Source organism: Drosophila willistoni (assembly GCF_018902025.1).
Source record: "Drosophila willistoni isolate 14030-0811.24 chromosome 2R unlocalized genomic scaffold, UCI_dwil_1.1 Seg167, whole genome shotgun sequence".
Classification (NCBI taxonomy): Eukaryota; Metazoa; Arthropoda; class Insecta; order Diptera; family Drosophilidae; genus Drosophila; species Drosophila willistoni.
The window spans coordinates 7,147,494-7,174,476 of NW_025814050.1; the positions used below are offsets into that span (position 1 = coordinate 7,147,494).

Genomic DNA, 26,983 nt, shown 5'->3' on the forward strand with positions numbered 1-26,983 from the left:
ATCACTGGAACCGCAACCGATGAGTCCAACTCCAACATGTTTGCACGTTTTGAATAGACCATATCGAGTATATCCGGAAACATTCGGTACCTTTCTGGAACAATCGACACAATCGGAAATAGTCGATATCAAATCGACACATCCCTTAGCACTGCGGCGTTAGTCGTTGGTTATCGCCGGGAAGTTTGACTTTTTGAAAACATCTTATTAATATTATTAATTTGTAAGTAGTTTACAAAAATGTTAATTTTAAGTGGCCTAGTCATTAAGTCAACTGAACAACGAGGATCCGGGTTCGAATCCCAGGCTAGTGTATGGATGTAGTTTTCGTCTAATTGTAAGCCGAAGGCCGTAGTTGCCAGTGCTTGTAAAATATAGTTAGGTTGATAGTTTACAACTATATCCTATACTTTAATAATAATAATAATAATTTTTGTTGGATAAGTATTTGGAAAAAACGGGTAAGGGAATAATTTATTTACACACTTATTTTCTATTTGGTCTGTATGGTCGTATTCATAGCGTTATGATCGCTATTGATAGCCGAGTGGCTCTTTAATTTTTCTTGGCTGATAAATTTTGGGGGAAATGATTTGTCAATTTAACGTCAGTTTATCGCTTTCATCAAAGGAATACATATGTGCTTTGACGATATAGATACCATAGAATGGTAAACGAGGTTCATAAAAGTAAAGTTTATAAAGTATAAGTTTAAAAATTCTTATCTATCATAGTTTTAAGTCCGAACTTTGAATATTTTGTTTATTTTGTAAACTATAAGCTTGAATATTGAATAATATATGAATATACCATTGAATATTTTGTTCATTTTGAATAACACAAGACTAACAGGTAATTATACCATTACCAATCATACCATGTTTATACCATTTTCTTTTTCTTGGAAACTCAAATTTGAAATTTGATTTTCGGATAGATCTATCGATGTCATTTCAGCTTTTTTCCGGCCAGATTCGGCTGTTTGCGGGGCGAATTGGCCATCGATGGACGATAGTGGATAAAAACATCGATATTGCAAATTCATCAAATTTGCCACCACTAGGCAGAGCAAGAGTTAAACAAAAGGATTACAATAAAATTATTAAATAAATATTAATAGCATTTATAAATTTTGTATAAGCACCCAACTGCTCTCCCTATAGTTTAGATTGGATTTTAGTTTTCCAAATTTCCGGAAATCATTCAAATGGTAAGTAATTAAATCAATGAGAAACTTAAAACATGACTAATAGTGATTGTTAGTGTGGCGGGGGCGGGGAAGTACTGTTTTGCTTGCTGATTACTAATTAATTACATTTTGTTATTGTTCTAACATTTACCCCACCTTTCAGGGCGATAATAGAATTTGCGATATTAGCAATGAGGTTTTGGAGGAACTGAAGAAGTTTCGTTTTCGCAAGAGCGTAACAAATTCTGCGTTGATCTGTAAGAATACAAATCTATATAATTGATGTTGCCATGGTTACTATATAAAAATACATATTTCAATTTATAGTGAAAGTGGACCGGGAAAAGCAATGCGTTGTTCTCGATGAACTCATTGATGACATTTCCGTGGAGGAGCTGCAGGACACTCTGCCAGGACATCAGCCCAGATATGTAGTTTATACCTACAAAATGATCCATGACGATCAGCGAATATCATATCCCATGTGCTTTATATTCTACACCCCAAGGGATAGTCAGGTAAAGTTTAAACAAAATCAGCATAAAATAAATTAATTTCGATTTACGATTTATCCAGATCGAACTCCAAATGATGTATGCCTGCACCAAGAGTGCTCTTCAGCGCGAGGTCGATCTCACTCGGGTCTATGAAATCCGAGAATTGGACGAACTGACCGAAGATTGGCTCAGATCTAAGCTTAAGTAAACGGGCAAAAAATCACAAGCAAATGAAATGACAATTTTTCAAAGCAATATTTTAGTAACTAATATTATATTCCTGGATACCAACGATACATACCAATAGTATATATACACACATACATATATATAAATACCAAAATCATGACAAAATGCCGATAAACTGTATATATTTGTAAGCTCAATTCTTTACATATTTTTTCCAATTCTTTTATTCTGTGTTCTTGTAAGTTTTTAGTTTTCGTTTTTCAACCTGTCTTGCATTTAAATAGTTGATAGCAAAAACAAAGCTGGACTTGCCAAATTATATAAAACAGAATATATTTATATACATATACATACTATAGATCCGAGATGATAAATGAAACGAAAATGTATTTTAATTGTAAAGATTACATGACATAGACACAAATATTCCATTTTATACATGAAAATGTTAAGTATTTAACAACAAACAAAAAATAATACATAAATGAAACAACGTGTTCAATATTATCTACAAATAAATAAACATTTGTATATCGATTATACTTGAATTCACTAAACTATTATTTATATACACAAATTACCAATTTCCAGCCAAATTAAATTAGTCTTGATTGAGATTGAGATTAAGAAATATAGCCATCTGTATTAATCCTTTGGAGCTATAGGACAGAGTCTGAGGGATCGAAAGTTTCCTATATATTACTTTTATTGTCAGTTTAATCAATTAATACCTGACATCTTTTTTGTTCAGTTTTGTCTATTTGTCGAAATTTAAAACGATTTAATATGAAATTCTTCTGTGATTTCCATTAACTTACTTCCCCAGATCCTATTGGAGGTAGGAATTAAAAGCGATATAATTTTAAATATAATACTTATTTTTTAATGACAATTTCATCTTGATTCGGGCACTAATAATGCAATCTTTGAGCAGGTGTTGGATGATGGAGCATGGTGTATCTCCCCTCAGTGGATGCAGGAGGTGGAGGTGGGGGTGGGAGCATGTGCATCATGCCCATTTGTGAATAATGATGATGTGACATGGGCGGCGCGGGCGGTGGTGCTGCATGCGGGTGCGGATGACCGAGTGGCAGATTAAGTAGATTATTGTTCATGGAATGCGAACGAAAATGCAAACTAAGACTATCAGCCGATACATAGGCCTTATCACAATCCGGACACTTGAAATGGGCAATTGTGGGTGGAACCTCTGCCGCCTCAACATGATGATCTGTGTGATCCAGACCCACTGGATCTGTGTCAATGGCCTCGTCATCATCATCGTCGTCATTGATTTGATGATTCGCAGATGATTCCAGCGGATGGAGCTTCAATTTATGTGTTCGCATATCCCGACGTCGACTGAATGCCTTGCCACAGACATCACAATGATGATTCTTTATGCCCGTATGGGTAATCATATGCTTGGACAGATCACCAGCCGTATAGAATGCCTTTTGACACAGCGAACAGATTTGATCTCGTACCCCTAAATGGATTTTCTGATGTGCTTGAAAATTACCCAAAGCTGAGAATTGCTTCGAACAGATTTCACATTGAAATGGCTTATCGCCCGTATGAACACGTTCGTGCACTTTCAGATTATAGCGTTGGGCAAATCTCTGTCTGCAGTACTGGCACTCAAAGGGCTTCTCCCCGGTATGGGTGCGAATGTGCTGGGTAAGCTGGGCCAGGCATTTGAAATGCTTATGACAATCATAGCATGTATGGGGTAATTTTGGTACTGGTTTGGGTCCCCTTTTTTTGTGCTGATCCCGGGGTTTTCTCTGATACCGCGATCGTTTGCTGAGAGGCTTTGGATCTCTCCCCACTCCATCGTCATCGTCATCATCGTCATCGCTATTGAGCAGGGGTGGTAAAGGTTTTTCTATAAAGTCGGTATTGGTGGCTGCATCTTGTCTCCAGCTCTCATGTAGACCCAAATATTGACGCAATCTTATATCATTGTTTTCGCATTCCTGTTTGAAATGGAATGCTACGCCTAGGCGATATATGCAATTATTGCATATTACCGATGGTAAGCCATCCGTTTTGTATATCTGAGAAGTGAAAAAAAACACTTGTTTTCAAGTTAATCCTCTGCAGAAATTTTAAGTTGCCCTTACTCTAATCTTGGCACACTGCATCAGCATCACCGAGGGCATCATGGCGAAATCTGTGCTGTATATAGAGGTCAGAGGTCCTGGGGCGGCCTCTTCCAGACAAACTCGACAAATTTTATGTATGTTATAGTCCATTTTCCAAATTTCTTATGTTTTTATTTACTTTGCAGTTGCAGCCAGCTGTTTTTGGTAGTTACCCAACACTGGAGAATAAAAGTGTCGGGTAATTTGATGTTTGCGGTATTCGTGAAAACTGAAGAAAAATTTCTCGACAATTTTTTAGTAAATGTTAAAATGGTGTTCTTTATAATTATATTTTTAAAGATTTTGCCAAAAGTAATTTTAGTAAAACATCCCGTTTAACAATTTCATATTTAATTTGCCGATAGTTTCATTTTCTTGATGACTTGGCTCCCCCTAATAATTTGCAAGCTTCTGGCATCACTGGTGGGAAATTCAGTAGTGCCAGCACGAATATATCGAAGACGAAAGAGACACGAAACAAGTGAAATTTCAATCAATTTAAGATTTAAGATGTCCAACTAGGAATCTTTCAGGATTATTTTATAAAATAATCTAGCTTAAACAGAGCTGGTCAAGGAATAAGGACACTGTTCTATCAAGGGAGAAAGTCTGAAAGAGAAAGATAGACCGAGTGAGAGTGAGAGCGGCAAGTAACGAGAAATTTTTTGGAGCCTTCTGTTGGGTGAAATTTTTGTATGTCCGCCACCCCTTTCCTCCCCCTGCTGCCAACATCACCCACCCGCACTCAAGATGCTGTATATTAGCAATTATTGAAGGCACACAACCGGCAAAAACGGCAAAATTTATGCTTTTGTAAACAAATAAAAATATATATAGATATATATATATATATTTAAAACAACAATAACAACAAAAACAACAAAACGGTGGCAACTATTCACGCCGAAACAAGGTCAAATTTTTTATACATCGCAAAATTCTAAACAACAAATTTCATTTAACACAACGTGCTGCTACAACTAGTTTCACTTTGTTGCTTGCAATGGAAACAAGTCAGTCCCCAGCGAGCGAGAATCCTCTCCAGCAGCAGCAGCAGTATCAGGAGGATGAGGATGAGGATCACCTACTGAAGGCAAATGGCAAAGTCCAAACAAATGGTAAATCTGGCAGGGGAACGAGTACAGGATCTGGAACATCCATGCCACCAGCGACGTTTATGAAATTAAAAACCTATTTACTCGCCCTAAGACCATGGTCATTATCGGCCAGCTTAGTGCCCACTTTGCTCGGTTCCGCTTTGGCCTATCGTTCGCAATGGTCAGCGGAATTCTCACTAGTCACCTTCTTCCTCACCGCCTTCACTGTGGTCACCGTTCATTGCGCTGGCAATGTGGTTAATACATATTTCGACTTCATCAAAGGCATTGATAAACAAAAGGCTGATGATCGCACACTCGTCGATCACATACTCACCAAGGATGAGGTAAGACACACCGGACGATACGGAGCGAGAGAGCTAGTCTATAATATTTGTTTAGTTAGCATTACTCTACGGTTTTTTTTTCCAAATCTTTAATGCGTTTAGTTATCAGATATGTCATTATTTTAAATTGAATCCATTGAGATAACTTTACCAATTCAAATTAATTATTTGAAATATTTGGAATAGTTTCCAAAGTTTAATATTTTGTTATCGCAAATAGATTTTTATTCGTTTTAAATTCGTTTTAAAACAAATTTGTGTTAATCATAGTGTTTCGACAATCGATCCGATTGTATTTTTAAACTCTTTAAGGACTTAATGCAATTTTAAAATATGTTGAGATAAAATTTAGTTTTTAAACTGACCAAAATAGGTCTTAAAAAATAATATCTTAAATCCCCTAACTTTTTAAATTTGTAAAAATTGCGATTTTTCAAACACGATTTTCTTAATTTAAAGGTTTGGGTCTCAGTTTTAAACTAGAATGTTGGCCACAGTAAAATAAATTTTAATTACTTACTAGAAATTAAGATTGCCTCTATAATTCCAAGGAAAAACAAAGTATTTCCAATAATACTTGATTATATAAAGCTTCAATTTAATTTTCTTGGAGTATTTCAAAAATATTTATCTCTATTTCAATAAGAATAATTTTTAAAAATGTAAAAACTAATTTCTCGAAGTTTAAAAAAAAAATTGGGTAATATAATTTTCTTTTCAAACTTTCCAAATGATTAATTTTTAATATGTGATAAACTGCTTCAAATACAGTCCGAGTAAAATACTTAGAATCATCAAAAATTATTTTGAATAATTGTTAAAAACGTTAATTGTTCATTTTCATTCATTTTCAATTTAAAAGTAAGTAAAGAAAAACCCAAAGTTTTTATTTTTTTTTCGTATGGATACATTTACCTCGAGCTGGAATAAAAAATGTGTGAAAAAAATCAAAATAAAAATATTTAAAATATTACTCGTTCATTTTAAAAATGATCAAAATATTATATATAACTCTTTAAAGTTTTCCGTTTTGAGTATAAAATTTTAACTAATAGCTGACTTTTAATAATTTTCGATTGGAAAGTTATGTTTAAGAATATTTTAACATGCTATTATTATATTATATACTCTCTATAATTATGTGCTTTACAGGTCGTTTCCTTAGGCGCCATCCTATACTTGGCTGGTTGTGGAGGATTCGTATTCCTGGCTGTGCTTAGTCCAGCTAAAATGGAACATTTGGCTTTAATATACTTTGGCGGACTGTCATCGAGTTTTTTGTATACGGGTGGAATTGGTTTCAAATACATTGCTCTGGGCGATTTGGTGATCTTGATACTTTTCGGACCCATTTCGGTGCTATTTGCGTTTATGTCACAAACAGGACATGTGGATTGGACAACGATGGGCTATGCCATTCCATTGGCTCTCAATACGGAGGCGATACTGCATAGCAACAATACGAGGGATGCGGAAAATGATCAGAGAGCTGGCATTGTGACATTGGCCATACTGATCGGACGTACTGCCTCGCATGTGCTTTATGCCATGCTTCTCTTCACACCGTATTCAATATTCTTTATATTCGGTTTAAAGTATTCAATATGGTTCCTGTTGCCATTGATAACATTGCCGCAGGCATTTCAAATTGAGAAACGTTTTCGTAACGATTATACGATGCATTTGGTGCCGCGTCAGACGGCTAAACTGAATTTCTTCTTTGGCATCCTCTATATTGTGGCCTGCTGCTGTGCCCAACAGTTGCCCACATTTGTGTGGCGTAAGCATTAGATTAATACTGATGAGAAAACCAATCGATCCAATGTATGTATATGTAGAAAAGTTTGCAACATTTTTAGGGAATTATGTATATGCATATCGATGTATACATTTTGTATGTAAATTAGTTATTAGTCGGTTAAATTGTGTGTGCGAAAATGCTGTCTGTGTTTTGTGTGTGCGTTTGTTGTATGCTTTTCCTTCTCGCCTAGTCTCAAAATGAATAGAAAATCTGAACTGAACTGAATGATAAACATATCCTACTCAATCTACTCAGTTTAATTTAATCCTACATACTACCCACATTATTTATTTCACCCCTAAACTTTAAACCACTCGATGTAATAAGTATATTGAATTGTTGATGATGCCAATTGGAGGAAATATGTTTATAAATATTCTTGAACTAATTTCTTTATGCTTGAGAATTCTCAATTCAGTTTGATTTAATTGCAAATGTTTCTTCAAATTCACTTAAAGTGATTAATTTATTTATATGTGTTATCAACAATTCAAATAATCTGCAAACTCTTCCTCTCGCGCTTTGGAATAATGGACCAAGATCGTGTGCAACAATAATAAAAAACAACAAAATATTTATACATACATATTAATTATATCATCTAAAGGCTTAGGTATACACACACATATAACTCATACATATACACACACATACAAATACATATATACATAGCTAAAGTTAATGTTATCTAAAGTTTAAACAAGTTACTTAAGTTTTGGTCAATCAAACAAAACAAAACAAAAAAACAAATTACTTTATAGAAATGCTTAAGAAAATGAAAATGAAAACTGTGTGTCAAGAACTGGCTTTGCTTATTTGTTTAACAATTGTTAGTGTTTTTACATATTTACACACAAAACACACACACACCTCTATACAAACATTATTCACATACATTTAGGGCTCAAGAGTGAGAATAACACATAAAACACAAATAAAACAAATAAAGGGAGGAAAAAAATTGCAAATTTTTTTAAACAAAAAAAGAAGAGATATATATATAGAATATACACATAGTATATACACATATATATATATACTTATATCAATTGTTTTCCAAGACAACAAAAAAATGAATTACTTATGCATATAAACAACAGAATAGCTTTAACAAAAAAAGAAAAGAAAAACAAAAATCATAAGCAAAAAAAAAAAAAATGAATATCAATGCGCGCATTCATTTAACAACAATTGTGTTAGCTCTTATTATTAATAATATTTTTTAAGCTTCATTTGTCATTGTAATTTTTGGGTACAAAATGTGTATTTTATTGTGTAGAGAGCAAAAAAAAAATATATGGAAATGCTTCTTGTTGTTTGCTGAACTGAATGGAAAGATAAAACTAAAAGATAAACTAAATAATGACAACTTTGTAGACTTAACAAAAAAAAAGGCAAATCAACCGAAAACAACAACAAAACCAACCAACCAGAACAATAATAATTATAAATTAATATTAAATAAATAACTACCATCTAAACAATAATTGAATTATTTCATATAATAGATTGTGACAGAACGTGAAGAATTGTAATTGTAATCATTAACAAATTTGTGTAATATATTTTTAATTGAATCGAAAGAAATGGAAGCGTATTTTTATTAAATTATTGCGGAAATAGTTTCAACTTTTCTCAAATATTGTAGAAAATCCAATGGAGATATTCTCAACTCCTATTAACACTCTGTAAACTAGAATTGAAGAAAAAGAAAAAGAAGGCTTCAAAAATAGTTTCTTAATAAGTCTGTTCATTTTTATATTTTAATTTAAATAATACCGACTTAATTTTGATATATAAGGCTTTTGATTAGCTGACAATATAGATTTGCAGTCAAATTTGAAATACGTCTACTTGCTCGAAATTAGTGAAGTCTCGACTAGCTAATAGAAAACTGAATGGAAAAAAAACTAAATTGGAGCTTACAATATTCGAAACTAACTGAATGAGCTGTGCATAAATTAGAATCAAATTCGATTGAATGACATAAAAATCAGTCGAAAAACATTCAAATGAAACAAAAAAAGTTTTAAATGAGTTTAAATAGGTTATGGAATAACATTTTAAAATGATTTACATTAGTTTTTTTTGTTTCTACATAGAAAAAGTACATTTAATTGTAATGTAAAGTTCTCCACACTTTGAAATCATTTCTAAAAGTTTATTTTGGAATGACAATTGGCATAATCAGAACTGGCATACTCATTTATTCAAATCGAATTAATGGGGTTTTCCACCTTGTTGGGCCAAAATCTAGCTATTTTTTCGGGAATTTTTTTTGCGGAAGGTATAAAGGGTAAGAGGTTTTTTAATTCAATATTTCAATTTCAATATTTGTCAATGATTCTAGTCTACTTTATGGGGACATCTTCTGAGGAAATGTGAAAAAATGTCAAACTTCAGTCAGTTTGAAACATGTTGTTTTGAGAAATACGGGATCAAAGTTTTGCCGCTGCAGCTTTGCCCATTTGTCAATTGTCAGTCAATGGCTCATAAATTTCGAAATTTTTAAATATGTTGACAAGAATATTTGTAGGTACATGCTTAAAACATGTACAAGGTGGCGCAAAAGAAGTCATCCGATGTTGTTTAACTCTTATTTTTTTTCTAAATGAAAAACTTCGATTCTTTTTTTTGATTATGTTTATTTATACATGTAGAATTAATTAAGTCGAGAAGATGATATCGGACAAATGGGCGCCGTCACAATTGATTGCCATACGGGCTCGATTTATGACATTTTCCATCACTTCGGCGAGCGTTTAAGGCGATTAATTCTCGCATTCGTGTCAGATATTTTCCTTGAGGGCTTCCAAGGTCTCAGGCTTGTTGATGTAAACACGAGACTTCAAAAAACCCCATAAAAAGAAGTCCGAGACCGTGAAATCGGGCGATCTTGTGGGCTAGTGCAAATCGCCAAAACGCAAAATTAAGCGACCCGGAAACGCGTCCTTCACAATTATTCCGCGTTCTTGGGGAGTGTATCGATCCATGGCTTATTCACTTGTATTCTGTATCTGTCTAGTCCACAAATGTCAAAACAGATTTGAGATTTGCGGACATTTGCAAAAATGAGAGCATCTTCCAATAGGGTGATTTCTTTTGCGCCACCTTGTATCTATCCAGTAAATGGGAAAAAAGATCGAATTTTTTTGACTTAACAAGGTAGGTTTGCCATTTATGCATTTGAATTTAAAAACAGGTCTGTTCTCATTTCTGAATGTTTTTATCATAATCGGATTTGAGACTTGTTCTCCGTTAAATCGGTTCTCCAAATTAATCGGTTTCAAAGCGTTTAATATAAAACTTTAAACAAACATTTTTCCATTATTCTTTAATATATTGAGAACAATATTACCCATAAGTGAATAATTTTGATTATTTGATTAATTTGCGAGCCACCAGAAGATTGAGTTGGAAAAACATGTTTCCGAAGTGTTTTCAATATTGTGCAAAAATAAATTTTTTGTTCTCCACGATTAGAATCAAATTAGTCTAAAAATCATTCACAACTCAAACCTGTAGGCTAATATAGTAGGCGACAAAAAAAGTGTTTTAAACTTAAGTTTTAAACTCTCTAGTTACGTTTTATATCGAGATCTTAGGATTTCAGGTTAATTTCAAGCCAGACTAACTTTTATCTTGTGGTTTAATTTACAAATTTTCTTTATTATTTTCCTTTTTTTTTAATTTGTTAAAGATTTTATCTTTTATTCATTTCTTTTTTTTGTTTTTAAAAGTTTGTTAATTAAAGTATCATTTATAGTCGATCCAAAGTTTGAGAAAATTAGATTATTGTATGAAAAATGTTGGTTCGATAACAAATTCCAACTTAAAATACTAATTTTATAGAACAAAATATAAATAAAATGTTCTAAATACTGAAGAATTTCAAATTTAAGAACTGTCAAAGTAGACTTTCGAAATGATTTAAAGTTTTTTCATCCAATATTCAACGAATTTTGGAACATTTATTCTCATAAATTCTTAGATATTAATATTCGTAAAAAAAAAATGCAATTCCCATGTTAAATTTTGACTCCTTCTCTGGGATAGAGCATGACATCGTATGGTTTCACTGCCGCCGTGGCCCCCTCCAATGGCACTTCTTCTGGCATTTGATCTGGTAGGGCGACCAGTTTGAAGTTCTGCAAGACGGTTGTGGTAAACATGAATAGATTCTGCCTGCCCAGAAGATCACCCATGCAGCGATGTCGTCCGAAACCGAAAGGATTGAAGGCTTCTGGTAATTTTAATTGGCCATCGATTAGGTAGCGTGTGGGATCAAAGGTCAGAGGTTCGGGAAAATCGATTGGGTTGATTAGCATGCCACGAAAACAGGCTATGACCATGGTGTCCTTTGGTATCTCATAGCCCGAGAGACGCGTGTGGCAGACAGCCCGATGGGGTATACCGAATGTGTGGAGCATAAAGAATCGCACCGCCTCCATGGTGATGGCCTCACAATAGGGCAACTTCAGACGATCCGACCACTCGGGAATGCGATCCAGACCCACATGCTCTTTGATTTCCTCGAAGGCTTTCTCCTGGATCTCTGGTTGTAGCACCAAATGCATGAAACAGAATCCCAAACTTTTGTTTGTTGTCTCCGAGCCAGCCAAAAACATATCCAGACAAATGGCCAATAGACTCTCGTCGCTAAACATTCCCTTGGGATCGTTACCCTCATCCTGGGCCCTCAAATAGCTGTCCATCAGATCTCTGGGCTCATCGTAATTCCGGAAACTCTGACGATGCAATTCAATCTCCTTGGACATGAAGTGATACAGCGCCCGATGGCTGTCCACAAAACCCGTGTAACCGGAAAAATCAGGTGCAATGAAGCGTAGCAAAGGGAAATGACTGAAAAGTGCTCCAACCATATCAATATTTTTGAACAGCTCGAAAAACGTTTCCAGCAATTCGGTAATCTCCGGTGAGCCGGGCTCATAGCGGCGTCCACTGAGCATACACCAGAGGGTATTCAAGACATAGACACTGGTCAGATCGTGCATTTCCAGTTTGGCCTTTACCCCGCCTCCCTCTAGCCGCACTTTTCTCTTAAGATCCTCCAGCAGGCAGTTGGCCTCATTGTTAACAATGCCCATCATTCCACTGCGAGCGAAACCAAAATTCTTCAAATGCCTCAAAATGAATCTTCGCTGTTCGATCCACATCTCACCATCGGTGAGAAGGACACCCAGGCGTGAATTGAATGTCCTTAGGCGATAGAATATGCCATCTGGTCGCCCATCGATATCTTCATTGGTCATCATTTCATTGATGGCATCGTTTGTATATGCTATAACCACCTTATCCTTGCCAATCTTGAGTCCATAATAACCATAGGGATTCACATATTTCTTGGCCAACAGATCTATGACCTTACAAAACATGCCCAGACGTTGACGCCACAGCTGAATCTGGAGGGCACAACCCACAATGGGATACCAGCGAGGTCCTGGTGGAAATTTCGGTGGCTTACGACCCCAACGACTGCTTACGAGGATGAAGATTAGCAACAAAGTGCTAAAGAAGATCACCGCATAAAACATTTCCGGACTTTCACTTTATTTCCCCTTTGACTTATGTAATCCTCCGAGCCACTACTATTCCACATTTACAAACCAAACCAACAAGTGGTTAGGCCACTTGCGAAAATTCAATTGGTTTTTCTTTTTTTTCCCCCCCTCTCTCTCTCTCGCTCTTTTTCTTTTCTTGTTCAAAACTGAAAGTGAAAGACTTTTCACGTCTTTGGAGTTTATTGCAGACTGAAGTCTTGGCTTAAGTTGAAGCTGCTTTTATATAGACAATGCTTTGAAGTTGGCCAAAAAGCTTTTTCTCCCCAAATAAAAAGTTTTCCCCTTGTGGAAATGGCAAACAACAGATTAGATAACTCTAAATTGAGAGCAACTGAAAATCAATTTTCACCTGTAATTGATCTTGCCAAGTAAATTTTACAGGTGTTTTAAAAGTAATGTAATATTTTAAGACATTATGTCTAATCTTCATGACTATATTATTGAACATTTTAGTACAAATTTTAAAAAAGTTTTGAGAAAAAAGTTCCACAATGTGATTTAAATCAAGTGCTTCCATAAATTTCAAACTTTCCTTTAAATATAAAATTAATTTTGATGTTTTTAACTATGAGACGTTAAATATTTCTAACCAAATTTGATTACAATTTAATTAAATTATAAACTATATGCCCAATACTTATTTATAAGAAATATATCCTCGCTAATATCGAATACCTACGATTTAAAGAACTAATGAATATATTCTCCAAGGACGGATCCATGGGGATCCATATGTCTTGGCCATTTTGTATCTAATATTTATATAAAATGTACCATTTGACTGTTTATTATCAATACTATCTTATACAGTAATAATAAATGAAGTCGTCAATATAAATTAGAGTTGTAAAATAGCATTAAATTCGATCAATTTGAAAGAAAAGGAGCAATTCGTTTTAGCAATTTTTGGTTTAAGAAGAATAAGCAATATATGGTTAAATAGTTAGCAATATTCTTCTATATTACATATACTATTTTTTCGTTATGCAATTTAAAAAAAACACGAACTAAAACATGACTCGAAATCAACACACTCATATTTAAGCAACCAAAGAAAAAGTTCGATTATGTTTTTTTCCTTCCAATTATTTGAATTTGAATAATTGTAAGCCAATATATATGGAAATTCGAATAAGAGATCTTCTAATAAGGATCAAAATAATAAAAAATCGTTATCAGTTCATTTTAGATAAAGCCCTGTTCCATTTGACGAAGATCAGGCAATTTAACATACATTGTTAGGAACTTAAGCTGCAAACGTAGTGAATATTGAACTACTAAAAGAAGAAGGCCGCATTATTTTACCTAAGTTTTTGAATTTAAGGGGATATATACACCTGAATTTCCAAATTTTGGCTTTTGAGAATTATCCCAATGGAATGAGCTTTAAATAATTTATTGGGGGATTATTTATGCAAAAGAAAAATATGTGTTCAAACATGTTTAATGTTAATTTTTGTTTAATCAAGAAATAATAGAAATGTATAGGAAATATATACATATTGCACAATCATTAAGACTTACTAAAAAAAAAAGTAAAAAAAGACTGCGATAAACATAAAAAAACAATTGTATCAAACCTAAAAATTGTAAAAATTTATTGAAATCTAATTTTATCATAGCCTATTTTAAAAATATTTTTATTTCAAAAATTGTCGGATGTTTGAACAAGAAAAGACTTCTTAGTTATAAAATTTTTCCATTATTTCGCCTATTAAAAAAAAACTAAGCAATGAAAAAAAAAAAATCCTATGAGATGTAGTAAATTATACAAATATTTTAGTCGGGAAATAATGAATACCGATTTAAAAAAAAAAAGATTAAAAAAAGTGAAGTATAAAGTTTTAAAAGTCACTTATAGAAACTCTGAACTTGCCATTATACAGTTAAACATATACATATTCCAAAAAGAATTAAGAGACAAGAAAAATTGACTCTCAAAAAGTTGATAAATTCCACTTATGAATTAACCGTCATTGTTATAATTCGAAGAATATTTAACATTTATAACAATTAATTATATTTTAAAGTTTCTCAACTATTCTTTTAATATACTTACATAATGTGCAGTCCTCGGTAGATGAGTTGTCTAAGTGGCCTAGTCATTAAGTCAACTGAACAACGAGGATCCGGGTTCGAACCCCAGGCTAGTGTATGGACGTAGTTTTCGTCTATCTTGCAAATTATGATATTATGAAATTTTTGTATAAAGCAAAACAAGAGAAAGGAATATCTATGTATTCGGGGTATTTGTTTTTCAAAACGTTATACGACACTATTACCATATAAAAAGTAGAAAGATCCCTTGACTTAGTTCAACGTTTTAGTTGGCTAGTTTTACCTTTAGATATTTGCCAGGAACTTTTAATAACATTTTATAATAATCGAAATTGATGAATGCTTGAGGCCAATTGATGATTTAATTGAAATTATTTGCAAAATTTTCAAAATTATTTGTAATAATTATTAAAAATTTTGACTGTGCGTGTACTCTCAATTGTTTGATGAGATTTAATTGCTTTACAAATAGCTTCAATAATAATATGAAAATGGGAAAAGTTTTATGAAAATTTGGTACAAATATTTACATGAATTTTCTGTTGAATGAAAATGGTTTGGACATTGCAGAAAACCAAATTGTTTTGTTTTGTATTTATCTTGAAACTTTTGAAAGGCTCTGGAACTGGTATTTTGTTATCTTACCAAAAAACCTGACCCACTGCCGCGTCCAAAGTTCAATTTCAATTGCATCATTTTCATTTTTTGGCCAATCTAAGCGACCGCAACATTGGCCATCATCCATCTATCCTACTCCCACAAACAAATCAGGAAAAATAAGCGAAAAACTTGGCTATTAAGCCACCAAAGTCATGGAAAACTTGTTAAATTTTGTTTTGGTCTTGGTCTGTCTGTGTGCTTGGCCAAGGAAAACGAGAGGAAAACACGTTTTCTAGGTGAAATGGATGCCAATTGCGGGTTTTCAGTGGATATGGTGAGGTTGGCGGCTATTATGTCATCGCGGAAAGTGGCGAAAAATTCAATGATAAGTTTAGCGGTTCCGGTTTTGTTTTGGAGTATGTAGCTTGTTAGTCCAACTAAACTGGAGCTGAGACTGGGATTGAGACAGAGACAGAGCCTGAGACTTGGTCTGGTCTAGACTGGTGTTTGGTGGCTTAATCATTGCAACGTTGTCCATGAAACTTAACGGACGTGGCAGGCTCTTCGCTTTTAGACAAGAAAATTGTTTTCCTCCTCAAATGGGATTTAGGTAAGTTTTACATGGATCCTATAGAGATTTATGCTCATCCTAACGACATCCTTGGCAGAGTAATCCTTGTGGCTGTTATGGGCTTGGGTGCCATGTATATGATGCATCTACTTGCTCAGGATTGGAACAGAATACGTCCTATTCAAGGAATAACAAATCTAGCTGGACAGGCTACTTCACAATTGCAGGGTATAGCCACACAAGCTGGTTCCGGTTTGCAGAGCATCGCTAGTTTAGCCGGACGTGCCAGTGCCAGTGCCTTTAATCGTGGCAAACGCAGCACTAGACAGGAACTTTATGCCCGTGGACTTCGTCCTCATCCCACAGTCGATTGGAAGCGCATTCTATCACGTGATCCTTTCGAGTGCCTGCAATCTCTGATCTGTCAATTAATGTCGGGAGCAGAACAAAGTTCACCCGAAGCTGAGTTATTAATGGATTTCCTTGAATCCTCAGTGGAAATGGCTCCAGCGAAGATTGGACGAGCCTTTAGTCGGGGCTTGGCTCTGCGTGGCTCCACCGAAAGCTGCTACAACGAGTATCCATTCTGTTTGTATTCGGCCAAGACCATGTTACGCATTCTGCGTTGGTTTAGCGAAAGCGAAATTAAGGTCCTGCCCGACGACGAAGAGTAGATTAAACAAAAAATAAACTCATATTTTTAATAAGTAATAAAAAACAAACTTGCAATTTTTTTTGCTACAAATGGGTTCAATATTCATTGAATTTTTATGAAATTTTATGCAGTGATTCAAAGATTTAACTTCTACTTCTTAACTATAACAAATAACCAAAAAATTGGTGAGTCGAGGTAAAAGTTTTTGAATAATTGAACTAGCGGACATTAAATCTCCGAGAAAATCAAGATTTTGCATGTTTAATGGGGTCATTAACGTTTCCTTCTGCCAATTATATACTCGGTATATTTTAACGACTCTATTATAGCTCTTTACCCTACCATTTAACGTTATATACCATTTCACTTTGGTATAAAAACAAAAGGAAAAAAGTTCCTTTCTGTATGACTTTATAAAGTCAAAAATTCAGTTTATTAATTATCTAAAATTCCTTAAATGCCAACAATGTTTCTAGTATTACCTAAGTAAAACTTTAAAATCTAGTAGAGACTTTCTTAGATTTTCATTGTGTTTTGATATTTTATTGTTTTCTACATCGAAATATTCGATACTTGCTGGATTGTAATCAAAATCCTGTAACAAATTCTTACTTATTGTTAGATGAAGTTCGTGCTGTTGATCCAAACCCATAATGGAATTGTGTTATATTCGAAGTCCCATATAGACCGATTTTGGTCCGATTGTGGTGCAGATTACCCAGAGGAGGACTTATATCTGTTAAAATATTGTTCGCATCCTGAAACGAGTTCAGAGACTTCCAGGTACCTCCCATGACACTCGCATAGAAGGTGTTCGAGGTGTTTCTGAAACATCCGTAACCTTATATCCGTAAGTTTGTCTTTGCATTGATCAAAGATCAAAGGCTTAAAAAAAATTGTCATTTAAAAAAGGAAACAAGTTATCAGAATTATGTTTTTTTATGGCATTAAAAAGAACTTGAAGTAAACCCCCGAAAAATAGGCATTCCGCTGGCGCCAAGGATAATTCAATGCAGGATCATCTGAAATTAAAGTTTAACTGGTAATATATTCAGCATGGATGTAATTCTGGTCTTGACAACATTCATAATCTTTGGACTTTTTTCGACAAAATGGCGTTTGATCAAAAAAGAAAAACATTTTTTGAGTCTTTTGTTTTGTTACTTATTGTTAGTGTAAAAAAACCTAGTAAGAAAAGGTAAGGACCAGGACATCTTAAGTCAAGATTGTACATCAAATTTTAGTTGCAAATAGTTTCTGAACAGTTTATAAGAGCGTGGGAAGTATATATTTATATTTTCCTAGTCCACAAAGCTATCCATTATTTCAAACAGAATATTCATTTAGACATTCGTCGTTCCTCGACTGCCAATACGAGTATTTTGGAATACAGATAAATAGCTAACATTCTAAGATCGTTTTCGGTATTCTTTCAATCAAATTCTGTAAACGTATAGTAAATGAAGTAAGTAAGTCGTCTCGCCGACTTAGGTATACCATACACCAGTAAAGCAAATATTTCAACTGTATTAAACAAATGCATTTTCACATGCTTTTTACAAGCATATCTTAGTATCTCGCTCACTCAATCATACGAGCACCCTAGCGCCCCCACCAGCCAACGGCCAACTCCGGCCCTATGGAAAAACGTTTATATGCACAACTCGACTGTTTTTGGTCCGATTTTGATCAAATTTGGTATTTTGCTAGATATTAGTATTAAATTTAAGTGTGCCAAATTTGATTGCATAAGGTAAAAAAATACGGGAGATAATCAATTTTTTCAAATTACGGGGGCGGAAAAGGGCGTGGCAAAATTTTTACACATACAAAATGTGTGCATTTACTAAGCGAATAAACATACCAAATATTGTGTCTCTAGCTGGAATAGTTTTTGAGATAAACGCTTTTTTTAAATTGCGGGGGCGGAAAGGGGCGTGGCAAAAATTTGAAATAAACTTGATCACTCTACATACTACACGAGTCTACACACCAAATTTGGTGGCTCTAGCTCTTACAGTCTCCGAGATCTAGGTGTTCATACGGACAGACGGACAGACGGACAGACGGACAGACGGACGGACGGACAGACGGACAGACGGACAGACGGACGGACAGACGGACATGGCTAGATCGACTCGGTTGTTGATCCTGATCAAGAATATATATACTTTGTGGGGTCGGAGATGCTTCCTTCTGCCTGTTACATACATTTTGGCGACTTTAATATACCATTTCACCCTATGGGTGTATGGTATAACAAACAGCTTAGACGATATTATTTAAATTGAAATTAATATGGATTGCTTGAATATCCATGTCGATACCATGCAGACAAGTATAAATGTGCCATAAAAGCCATTAACTAAAAGCAGTCACAATCTCAGTCAGCCATCGAGTGATCTACAAGAGTGAGTCTTTTGCCCCAAAACCGAATCCAAAACGAATGTCTATGAATGTCTGTTCACCCATAATTCCTAACCACATAACATCAACTCTACTTGGCAAAACATTTGTCCAGAGAAATAAAGAAACTTCCACAAGTAAATATTTCATAAATTTGAAAATTTGTTTATATTTCCATTTATAGAAAAAGTTGTTATTTTATTAACAATGTTGATTTTCATTTCACTTTGTGGTAGTATGCAAAAATATTCAGTATATATATAGATTTATATTGTATATATGGTACAATCTTTGAAATTATAAGAAAATAATAATATATTTGAGTTGATTCCGGAATGTATAAATATTGCAGATAGATAGATATGATTAAAGATTATTCTAATCATATACGAAAAGTAAAAACATATATAAATAAAGATTAACACATATAAAGAGATAAAATATAGGTATATATATATAAATAAAGTAAAAATGTATTCTTGTATATAGCTTCTGTGGTAAAAAATAAGCAGGTGCGATCGCTTTACATAACAAATGAGAGTAAATAGAGTTTAATACAAAAATTCAATACATAACTTCATCAGAGCCTTAATTTAACGCTTTGAAATCGCGCATAAAACTCCGATAAAAAGAAAGAGAGAGCAACAGAGAGCATTTGTGTTAACATTTGTGCTGGCTTTCAAAGCCTAAACTTCAGCATAAATAAACAATTGTATTAACTTAATAAGAATAAAAAATAATATTTTGTTCAAAATATAGAATAGATTTTAGTTTCATCAGTTTCTTGGTTTTTGCATAGAGAGCTGTTTTATCTTTTTTGTTTTGTGCACTTTTCTAGGAGATTCTTTAGGTCAAGGCTAAGTTTGAGCGCCGCTAAATGAAACAAAACCAAAAGGATTAAATAGTTAAAGCAAAGCATTGATCGTTCTTAGTTAAACCAAGGCCTTGGATCCTTTTAGGGTAACGCTTGTCACATCCTTAACAATCATTTCGGCCACCTGCCAAGCGATTTCCTCTTGTACTTTTTCCTCCGGCAGATTAACTAATTTCCTGACGGCGCTCTTCAATTGTGACCAAGGTTGCTGGGATTTCAAATTCGTCATGGAGGAATCCACCCCCTCAAAGTCTCGCTCGTAACGTCCCAGAGAGTTGACATGACCGAATTTCAAAGCACCGCGTGGACGTTCCCACAGCAATTGAGGATTGGTTAGTTGCCGCGAATCGATATTGAGATGGGAAACATGATTTTTCGTATTATCCATGGAGGCCAATAAAGTATTATGCTGTGATATATGGGTGCAATCCGACATCGAGAGCGTTTTCCGATGACGTTGCTGGGCATTCACTTTGGGATTTCGACGCAGACTCAATTTATGCTGGAGATTCGTAGACGAAGACAATGTGGCGGATCCGGTGGAGGACGAGGATTCAATATCACTTAGTTTTACCACACTTTTAGCCCTCAATTCGTTTAGATAGTTATCGAATATGTTAGATTTGAGAAAATCTTGAAAATATTTTTGTTCCAAATATTTGGCTATAACCCGCAATGGCAAATCAAATGCCTGGGCCAAATGAAGCTCCGAACAGATGGCCTGCTCTACATGAGAACGCAATCGCTTGGAGCACCATAACTGACTTGGCGATTGCAATGAGAAATATTTCTCATATATAATCATGGCATCCGATTTAGCTTCACTTGCATTGTTATTTTCCTCATCGTTATCATTATAGCTCTTGCGAAAATTAATAGCCATTATCCAGAATTCCAGACCCTCACGTTCCTGATGTTGTTCCAAGAATTCGGTAAAGTAGAACAAGGCCAATTCACTATATAGCACATCATAGATATTTATGGATAAATTCTCTTTTTCCCCTTTCTCATCATCCAACAATTCGAGACAATATTTGCTATAATAGCTACTCAGTAAGAATCCTCTTAGATGATCTCTTTCCAGCTGTCGCAGTACATAGTCCCGAGCCTCATCAAAGCAAGAGGCCAATATGGGCCTAGCTGTGGACTGCGAAGAACTTGATTTATCCTTGCCACAGAGTAGCAAGGATATATGGGCCAATATTACAATGGGCAATTCAACCAAATGATTTATCAAATACTTTTGATATATAGCCAAGGCATCATTGATGCTTGCGAGGGAAAGCTTTTGCTTTTTGTTCAATTGCTTGTTGGTCTCAGCATAGATGAGACTCTTCTCATCATCTGTGAGAGGTTTGCGCATTGATAGATCACACAGCGTCTTCAATTCAGGTACATTATCATCCACATCTAGGTCTAGATCCAGATCTCCATCGTTTTGCTCTTCCCTTACCTCGGGTAACTTTTCCTCCGCCTCCACATCACCTTCAATATCTTTCTCCTCTCGTTTATCCATTTGCATTAAAGCTGCCCGCTTAAAGTTCTCTATATCCAGATAGAATTTAATCAAAGGCAATGCTTGATGCGAATCCAAATATTGTATGAAATAGCTCAAACAATTCGGCTCACTTACAATAGCCGATAAAGTCATTGATAAACGTGAATTGTATTTAAATGTATCTGCAAATTATTGACAACGTTTTAATAAGCCCTCGTAGCGCAAAACATTATTAATATTACCTTCATCTGCTCCTTCCACAGTCAGCAAACTTAAACCATCTGCCTCGCCTTCCTGTTGTTGCTGATGCAGTTGCTCCTCTTCCATTAATATATCATCACAGAAACTTGTTGTGGAGCGCAACGAATGACGTTTCTGTTGACCCACTTCTCCTCCTCCAGCAGCTGTATCCACAACGTCAGCGTCCGCATCGTGAGAGCTGCTGCTGCTGAGACGTCGGCCTATTAGGCAGAGAATACGCAATAGCATTACTAACAATTTATACAAAGTTGTTTAATGCTTTACAAACTTACTTGTCTGCCGTTTTATGTATTTCAACATTTTCACATTCTATTGTGTCAATTGTTTATTTTTTATGAATTTTAATCCAAAATATTTATTTTCGTCGTAAAGTGTGACCGTAAAACTAGAGATGCGTAGACAAGTTAGCCATAGTGATGCCAATTTGTTCAATTACCGCTGAATTTGGAGGCTGAAAAAGTTTGGAGAGTTTTTAGTAGAAAATTCGCCGTCTACAAAGTTGGCAATTATTTCTTTTTTAAAAAAACTAGCACTACAAAATTTATACACCATTACTTCACAAAAAAGAAAAACATTCAAACAACAAAACTGGGTTCTAGCGGACTCACAACTAATGTTTACGAACATCAACACTTATCTAGCCAAAATGTGGCATCACTAAGGCTTTACCTGTAACGGTGTTGCCAAATCTTATAGATAGTGTTGGAAAAGATATAATTAGTCCCGGCATTTTTGCAGTAATCAGCGCGTGGTTAAAATTAAAATTGCATTTATTAATTGTTGTTGTTGTTCTTCACCGCTCCTGCTGAGTCAAGATGACGGATAGGCGAAGCTTGTTAATTAGATCCACGCTGAACAACTCACAATTATCTAGCAATTTGAGCCACAATCTACCTCTGCTGGAGTCGAGCAATCTCAGTCTTAATCTGACCTCAAATCCAGATGACGATGACATAGACCGTGGCAAAGGACGCACAGATGCACTCTTTTCTCATTTTTACGATGTCCTGCAAACGCACGGCAGTGATACAGAGTCCTTTGAAATTATTAATGGACTGACTGAAGCCTGTCGCCGGGTGGTTCAGCAATTGCAGCTAGAGATTGAGCATGGAATGGGTGGAGATGAAGGTGTCAAGCAGCGAGAGTTGAGTATTAAGGCCCTGAAGCAAGAGATTAACACGTGGCTTCTTCTCCATGCCCTGTTCTACGATCGTGTGGTTCTGCAAACGGATCAGCACGTCGAGGATGACCTAATGCAGGATGGCCCCATGTTGGGGGGCAGTGAAAAGGAAGTCATCGATCAGTTGTACGAGGTTAATGCCACTTTAAGAGAATATCAACTGGTAGTCGACTGGCTGGAGGCTTGCTATGAGTCCCGTGATCCGGAAAACACTTTGCATCGTCACGATAGGATGATGGGCTGGGAGAATTCCCTCTATCAATTGGAAAATTTGCAAGGAGCCGCATTTGGTCTGGGTGGTCAGGAGATAATCAAGAGTCTGGACCCGGATGCACCAGTCAGAGAGAAAAAGCATCTCCATCAACTGGATGAGGAGGATAATCAAAGATTATCCAAGGCCATTTTTAATTACATACGAAGTGGAAAGATTGATGAGGGTCTCAAGCTAAGCAAGCATTATGGCCAAATTTGGCGGGCCGCCATCCTAGAGGGCTGGCGACTACACGAGGATCCCAACTATCAAGAGGATTCAACCGGCTTGATGGGCGGTAAATCCACCAATCTGATACACGATAAAATTGCCATCGAGGGAAATCCACGACGAGATGTATGGAAGAAATGTGCCTGGCTTTTGGCCGATTCTTCTTCCAAGGGTCATGATGACTATACAAGAGCTACTGTAGGTGTTTTCTGTGGTCATTTGGGCTCCTTAAAGTCCATACTGCAGAGCAATTGGCATGATCTTCTATGGGCATATTTAAAGGTTCAGATCGACATACGTGTTGAATCCGAGATCAGGGGCTGTTGCGTCAAGCGTTTCTCGGCCATGCCAGATGAATATTGGTCCAATAAAATGACTTTGGAGCAAATTTTCCAGGAACTCGAAGTGGCCAAGGATTTGACTGTGCGGGATTACGCTCAAAGTCAGTTGGGTCAAATACAGAAACATTTGATCCTTGACACTTGTCATGAGCTTATACAATTTGTGGGTCGTTGGTTGACTCCATCGCCGCATCAGCTGCGTTTTGTGACCCATTTGGTCTTATTCTTGCGTCAAATCAATCGTCTCGATCAGAAGCAGGATCAATCGCTCGCCGAACAAATTATATCCAATTATATTGAACAAGCTCTAATCCCTCGACGTGAGCCACAGATAATAGCCTATTATGTTTCAGCCGTGAGTCCACCACGGCAGATTCAACTGTATTCAAAGTTCTTGGAAACTGTTGAAAACAAACCTCTGAGAACATCCTGTCTGGAGGCAGCTCTTGTGGCCGGTCTCGATGTCATGGAAATCACCAAATTCACGGTAGAAAATATATTCCAACAGCAACAAACTTCGTTAGATGGCGACTTGCGTGAACCAGCACCATCCGGAGAGATCTCGCTTGCCGATAAACGTTGCATTTATTCCTTGGAATGGCTAATCCATCTACAGGAACAGCGTGCTGAATTGCTGTGGCAAGCCAATGCCATGATGCGACAGTATTTGGCCACATCCAAAACAGAATGCGTTAGGGAAGTCTTTCGATTGATTCCCTCTGATGTGGTCACACATTTGGTTAATAATTACGGATCCATGGACAATTTACCTGCTCGTGAGGAATGCAGCCTTAAGGAGTATCTATGCTTCAAGGTCTATTTAACGGGCATCGATAGTTTCAATGAATGGACACGTTTGCATCAGAATCCGCCACAGAAACCGGGTGCCGGAGTAGGAGGAATTGCTGCTCAGGATAATTTTACCGAACGCATGGCTAGCGAGCATAAGGAACAAACCTATCGCAATGAATTTGCCAGATGGCAAGTCAAACTACAAGAACAAAGCAAACGTGAGTTTACTCTAATTGTAAGAATCCTTTTAAATTCAAGTAATTTACTATATTTATTATCCTTTAGAAACTCTGGACTCTTTGTACAATGTTCTATTATTCCCCGAAAAGGGTTGGCTGGTCGATCCATTTATACCCAAAGAGCCGGAGGATGTTGCCATATTAAATTGGCAACATCGACAAATTCAAATGGAGAAACTCCGTTCAGTTTGTTTACCCGAAATCGCATTGCTTCTTCTCGAGGTCATGAGCAAATCCAATGACTTTGCCGGCTGTGTCCGTCTGGCGGATGAGATAGCCAGCGAACAGAGGCAATTGTATAAGGTATACACGAAACATCGAATGGCTGAACTACTCTTCCGCATTGCCACCGCCTCACAGGAGTTGCTTAATGAGAAATTAGATCCTTGGGGTTATCCCTTTACTGCCTAATAATAAGTTAATGAAACAAGAATGGTTAAATATATAAATTATAATTTTTTAATGTTTATTTTGCAAAGAGTTTCTCCATTTATATAAAAGGGGTAAATGCAGCTTTTGTTAGTTAAGAAAAAAGAAGTACAACGATTTAATACTTGGATTCGATTTCTTAATTTGATTGATTCATTGTAAGTTCCTGTCTTATAAGAATGGGTTCCTCCAAAGTTTCATTGATAATTTCAACCACTGCCTTTTTCCTTTGCAGAAGTTTGTGGTCAATTTGACTCCAGTTAATATCTGAACCTTTTAAATGGATTTTAATTTTCTTTCTCATTCTATTCTCTATATGTGGCAATAATTCAAGGATAGATGCCACAAACTGCTCGGTAATCAAACGACATGAGCGAACATTAAGCAAAATTAATTGTGGCAAATTGAGGATTAACTCTTTTAGCTGATCATTGGTGATTTCAGGCATCGTTAGATGCAAGTATTTTACATTACGGAGGTTTAATAAATCCTGAATAGCTGTCGCTTCGCATGAAATATCGAGTTCCTTTAGGCTAGTTATTTGGCAAACGAGATTAACTTGCTCTAACGGCAATCGGGATCCCACCAAGATTAAACTTTCGATGGGTTTAGGTTGTGCCACTTTATTTATCAGACCCACCAGAAATTCAGGACGTACTGCACCATTAATCCACACAAATAAATGTTGTAATTTTGGCAATCGACAAACGAATTCGTACTCCACATTCGTGTCAAGATTACGAATGCCAAAAGCCAATCGTTCCAGTTGGGCGCATTCTTCAGCGATTGTTATGAAGTGATCGGTTGACAAACCTTCTATTTTATGTCCCATGTTGAGATGCCGCAAATCTCCCATGGTAATACAGCATTCTGTCAATGCGGCGGCATCAAATCCATGAGACCCAATCTCCAAATACTCCAATCGGCTTAAACGGCACAGTTCGTCTCCGAAATAGTTGCTAGCCTCCAGGGTAAGTCTTTTCAGATTCCTTAAGTGCTCCAAAGCTCGTCGATTTTCAATACTTAGTTTGCCAAAATGGAGACGCGCATGCAGCTCTTCAATATTAGGCAGATCTTTCAATGTTTTAGACATATCTCTAATGAACAATAGCTTTAATTTCCGCAGATTTGGGCAGTAATCACGCAATAACCACACATGTTGTTCGCTATTATCCTTGAATGCCATGGAGCCAGTAAAACTGATTACATATTTATTTGCCAAGCATAACAACCGATGAATTTCATGATCTGTTAACGGATTATTAGAAATCGATGAGAGATCAATGTGCGTAAGTCCTTGTAACACGGTTGGCGTTTTAAAAATATTCATCAAATAATCGTTAGTCGAAGCTAGACTCCACTTATCCCTTAAATTAAGATATTGAAATATTTGTATCCAACAATTCTCGTCTATCTGGTATGGTTTGGGTATGAGGTCATCCATTTTTCTCTTTTTTTTACTTCTGCTCGCCACGATTGTTGCGAATGAACTAAGAAAACACCAAATGGCAAATTTGTGGGGTGTCCAGAATTTTATTATGACTCAAAAAAAAGCTTTCTTTAATTTTTAGAGGCATATCTACCATGTACATATTTGTATAAAAGCCCACAAACAAGAGATAAGAAGTCTTACCAGGGTCTAATAACTTTTGGCGGAATCGTTAAAATAAAGGAATCGATTACAACATCAATCTTGGTCAGTACTACTACTCATCAAACTAATATCAACTTCAATCAGTTAAATTCATA

At 35.8% G+C, this 26,983-nt stretch overlaps 8 protein-coding genes across 8 annotated transcripts; 4 read left to right on the plus strand and 4 right to left on the minus strand.

Moving 5' to 3' along the window:
- Positions 1-1,041: 1,041 nt before the first annotated feature.
- On the plus strand, positions 1,042-2,423 carry LOC6643873 (glia maturation factor beta). The gene is made up of 4 exons (XM_023176669.2): positions 1,042-1,210; positions 1,353-1,446; positions 1,517-1,707; positions 1,766-2,423. The coding sequence occupies exons 1-4, from the start codon at positions 1,208-1,210 to the stop codon at positions 1,892-1,894; spliced, it is 417 nt and encodes a 138-aa protein (XP_023032437.1). The 5' UTR covers positions 1,042-1,207; the 3' UTR covers positions 1,895-2,423.
- Positions 2,424-2,735: 312 nt separating this feature from the next.
- Positions 2,736-4,196, minus strand: LOC6643874 (zinc finger protein 32). The gene is made up of 2 exons (XM_002066901.3): positions 4,002-4,196; positions 2,736-3,935 (listed from the first exon to the last, which is right to left on the minus strand). The coding sequence occupies exons 1-2, from the start codon at positions 4,131-4,133 to the stop codon at positions 2,787-2,789; spliced, it is 1,281 nt and encodes a 426-aa protein (XP_002066937.1). The 5' UTR covers positions 4,134-4,196; the 3' UTR covers positions 2,736-2,786.
- A 255-nt stretch (positions 4,197-4,451) lies between these two features.
- Positions 4,452-8,610, plus strand: LOC6643875 (ubiA prenyltransferase domain-containing protein 1 homolog). Its single transcript, XM_002066902.4, has 2 exons — positions 4,452-5,466; positions 6,619-8,610. Exons 1-2 carry the CDS (start codon positions 5,026-5,028, stop codon positions 7,255-7,257), a joined length of 1,080 nt encoding a protein of 359 aa, XP_002066938.1. The 5' UTR covers positions 4,452-5,025; the 3' UTR covers positions 7,258-8,610.
- A 2,685-nt stretch (positions 8,611-11,295) lies between these two features.
- LOC6643876 (probable cytochrome P450 303a1) lies at positions 11,296-12,822 on the minus strand. The gene has a single exon (XM_002066903.1). The coding sequence runs from the start codon at positions 12,820-12,822 to the stop codon at positions 11,296-11,298; it is 1,527 nt and encodes a 508-aa protein (XP_002066939.1).
- Positions 12,823-16,106: 3,284 nt separating this feature from the next.
- LOC6643877 lies at positions 16,107-16,752 on the plus strand. The gene is made up of 2 exons (XM_002066904.2): positions 16,107-16,117; positions 16,176-16,752. The coding sequence occupies exons 1-2, from the start codon at positions 16,107-16,109 to the stop codon at positions 16,750-16,752; spliced, it is 588 nt and encodes a 195-aa protein (XP_002066940.2).
- A 2,909-nt stretch (positions 16,753-19,661) lies between these two features.
- Positions 19,662-22,144, minus strand: LOC6643878 (A-kinase anchor protein 10, mitochondrial). The gene is made up of 3 exons (XM_023176565.2): positions 22,045-22,144; positions 21,754-21,972; positions 19,662-21,693 (listed from the first exon to the last, which is right to left on the minus strand). The coding sequence occupies exons 1-3, from the start codon at positions 22,070-22,072 to the stop codon at positions 20,072-20,074; spliced, it is 1,869 nt and encodes a 622-aa protein (XP_023032333.1). The 5' UTR covers positions 22,073-22,144; the 3' UTR covers positions 19,662-20,071.
- A 318-nt stretch (positions 22,145-22,462) lies between these two features.
- LOC6643879 (nuclear pore complex protein Nup107) lies at positions 22,463-25,274 on the plus strand. Its single transcript, XM_002066906.4, has 2 exons — positions 22,463-24,784; positions 24,852-25,274. Exons 1-2 carry the CDS (start codon positions 22,588-22,590, stop codon positions 25,214-25,216), a joined length of 2,562 nt encoding a protein of 853 aa, XP_002066942.1. The 5' UTR covers positions 22,463-22,587; the 3' UTR covers positions 25,217-25,274.
- Positions 25,275-25,287: 13 nt separating this feature from the next.
- Positions 25,288-26,721, minus strand: LOC26529235. Its single transcript, XM_015178078.3, has one exon. It carries the CDS (start codon positions 26,676-26,678, stop codon positions 25,374-25,376), a length of 1,305 nt encoding a protein of 434 aa, XP_015033564.2. The 5' UTR covers positions 26,679-26,721; the 3' UTR covers positions 25,288-25,373.
- Between the last annotated feature and the right edge of the window lie 262 nt (positions 26,722-26,983).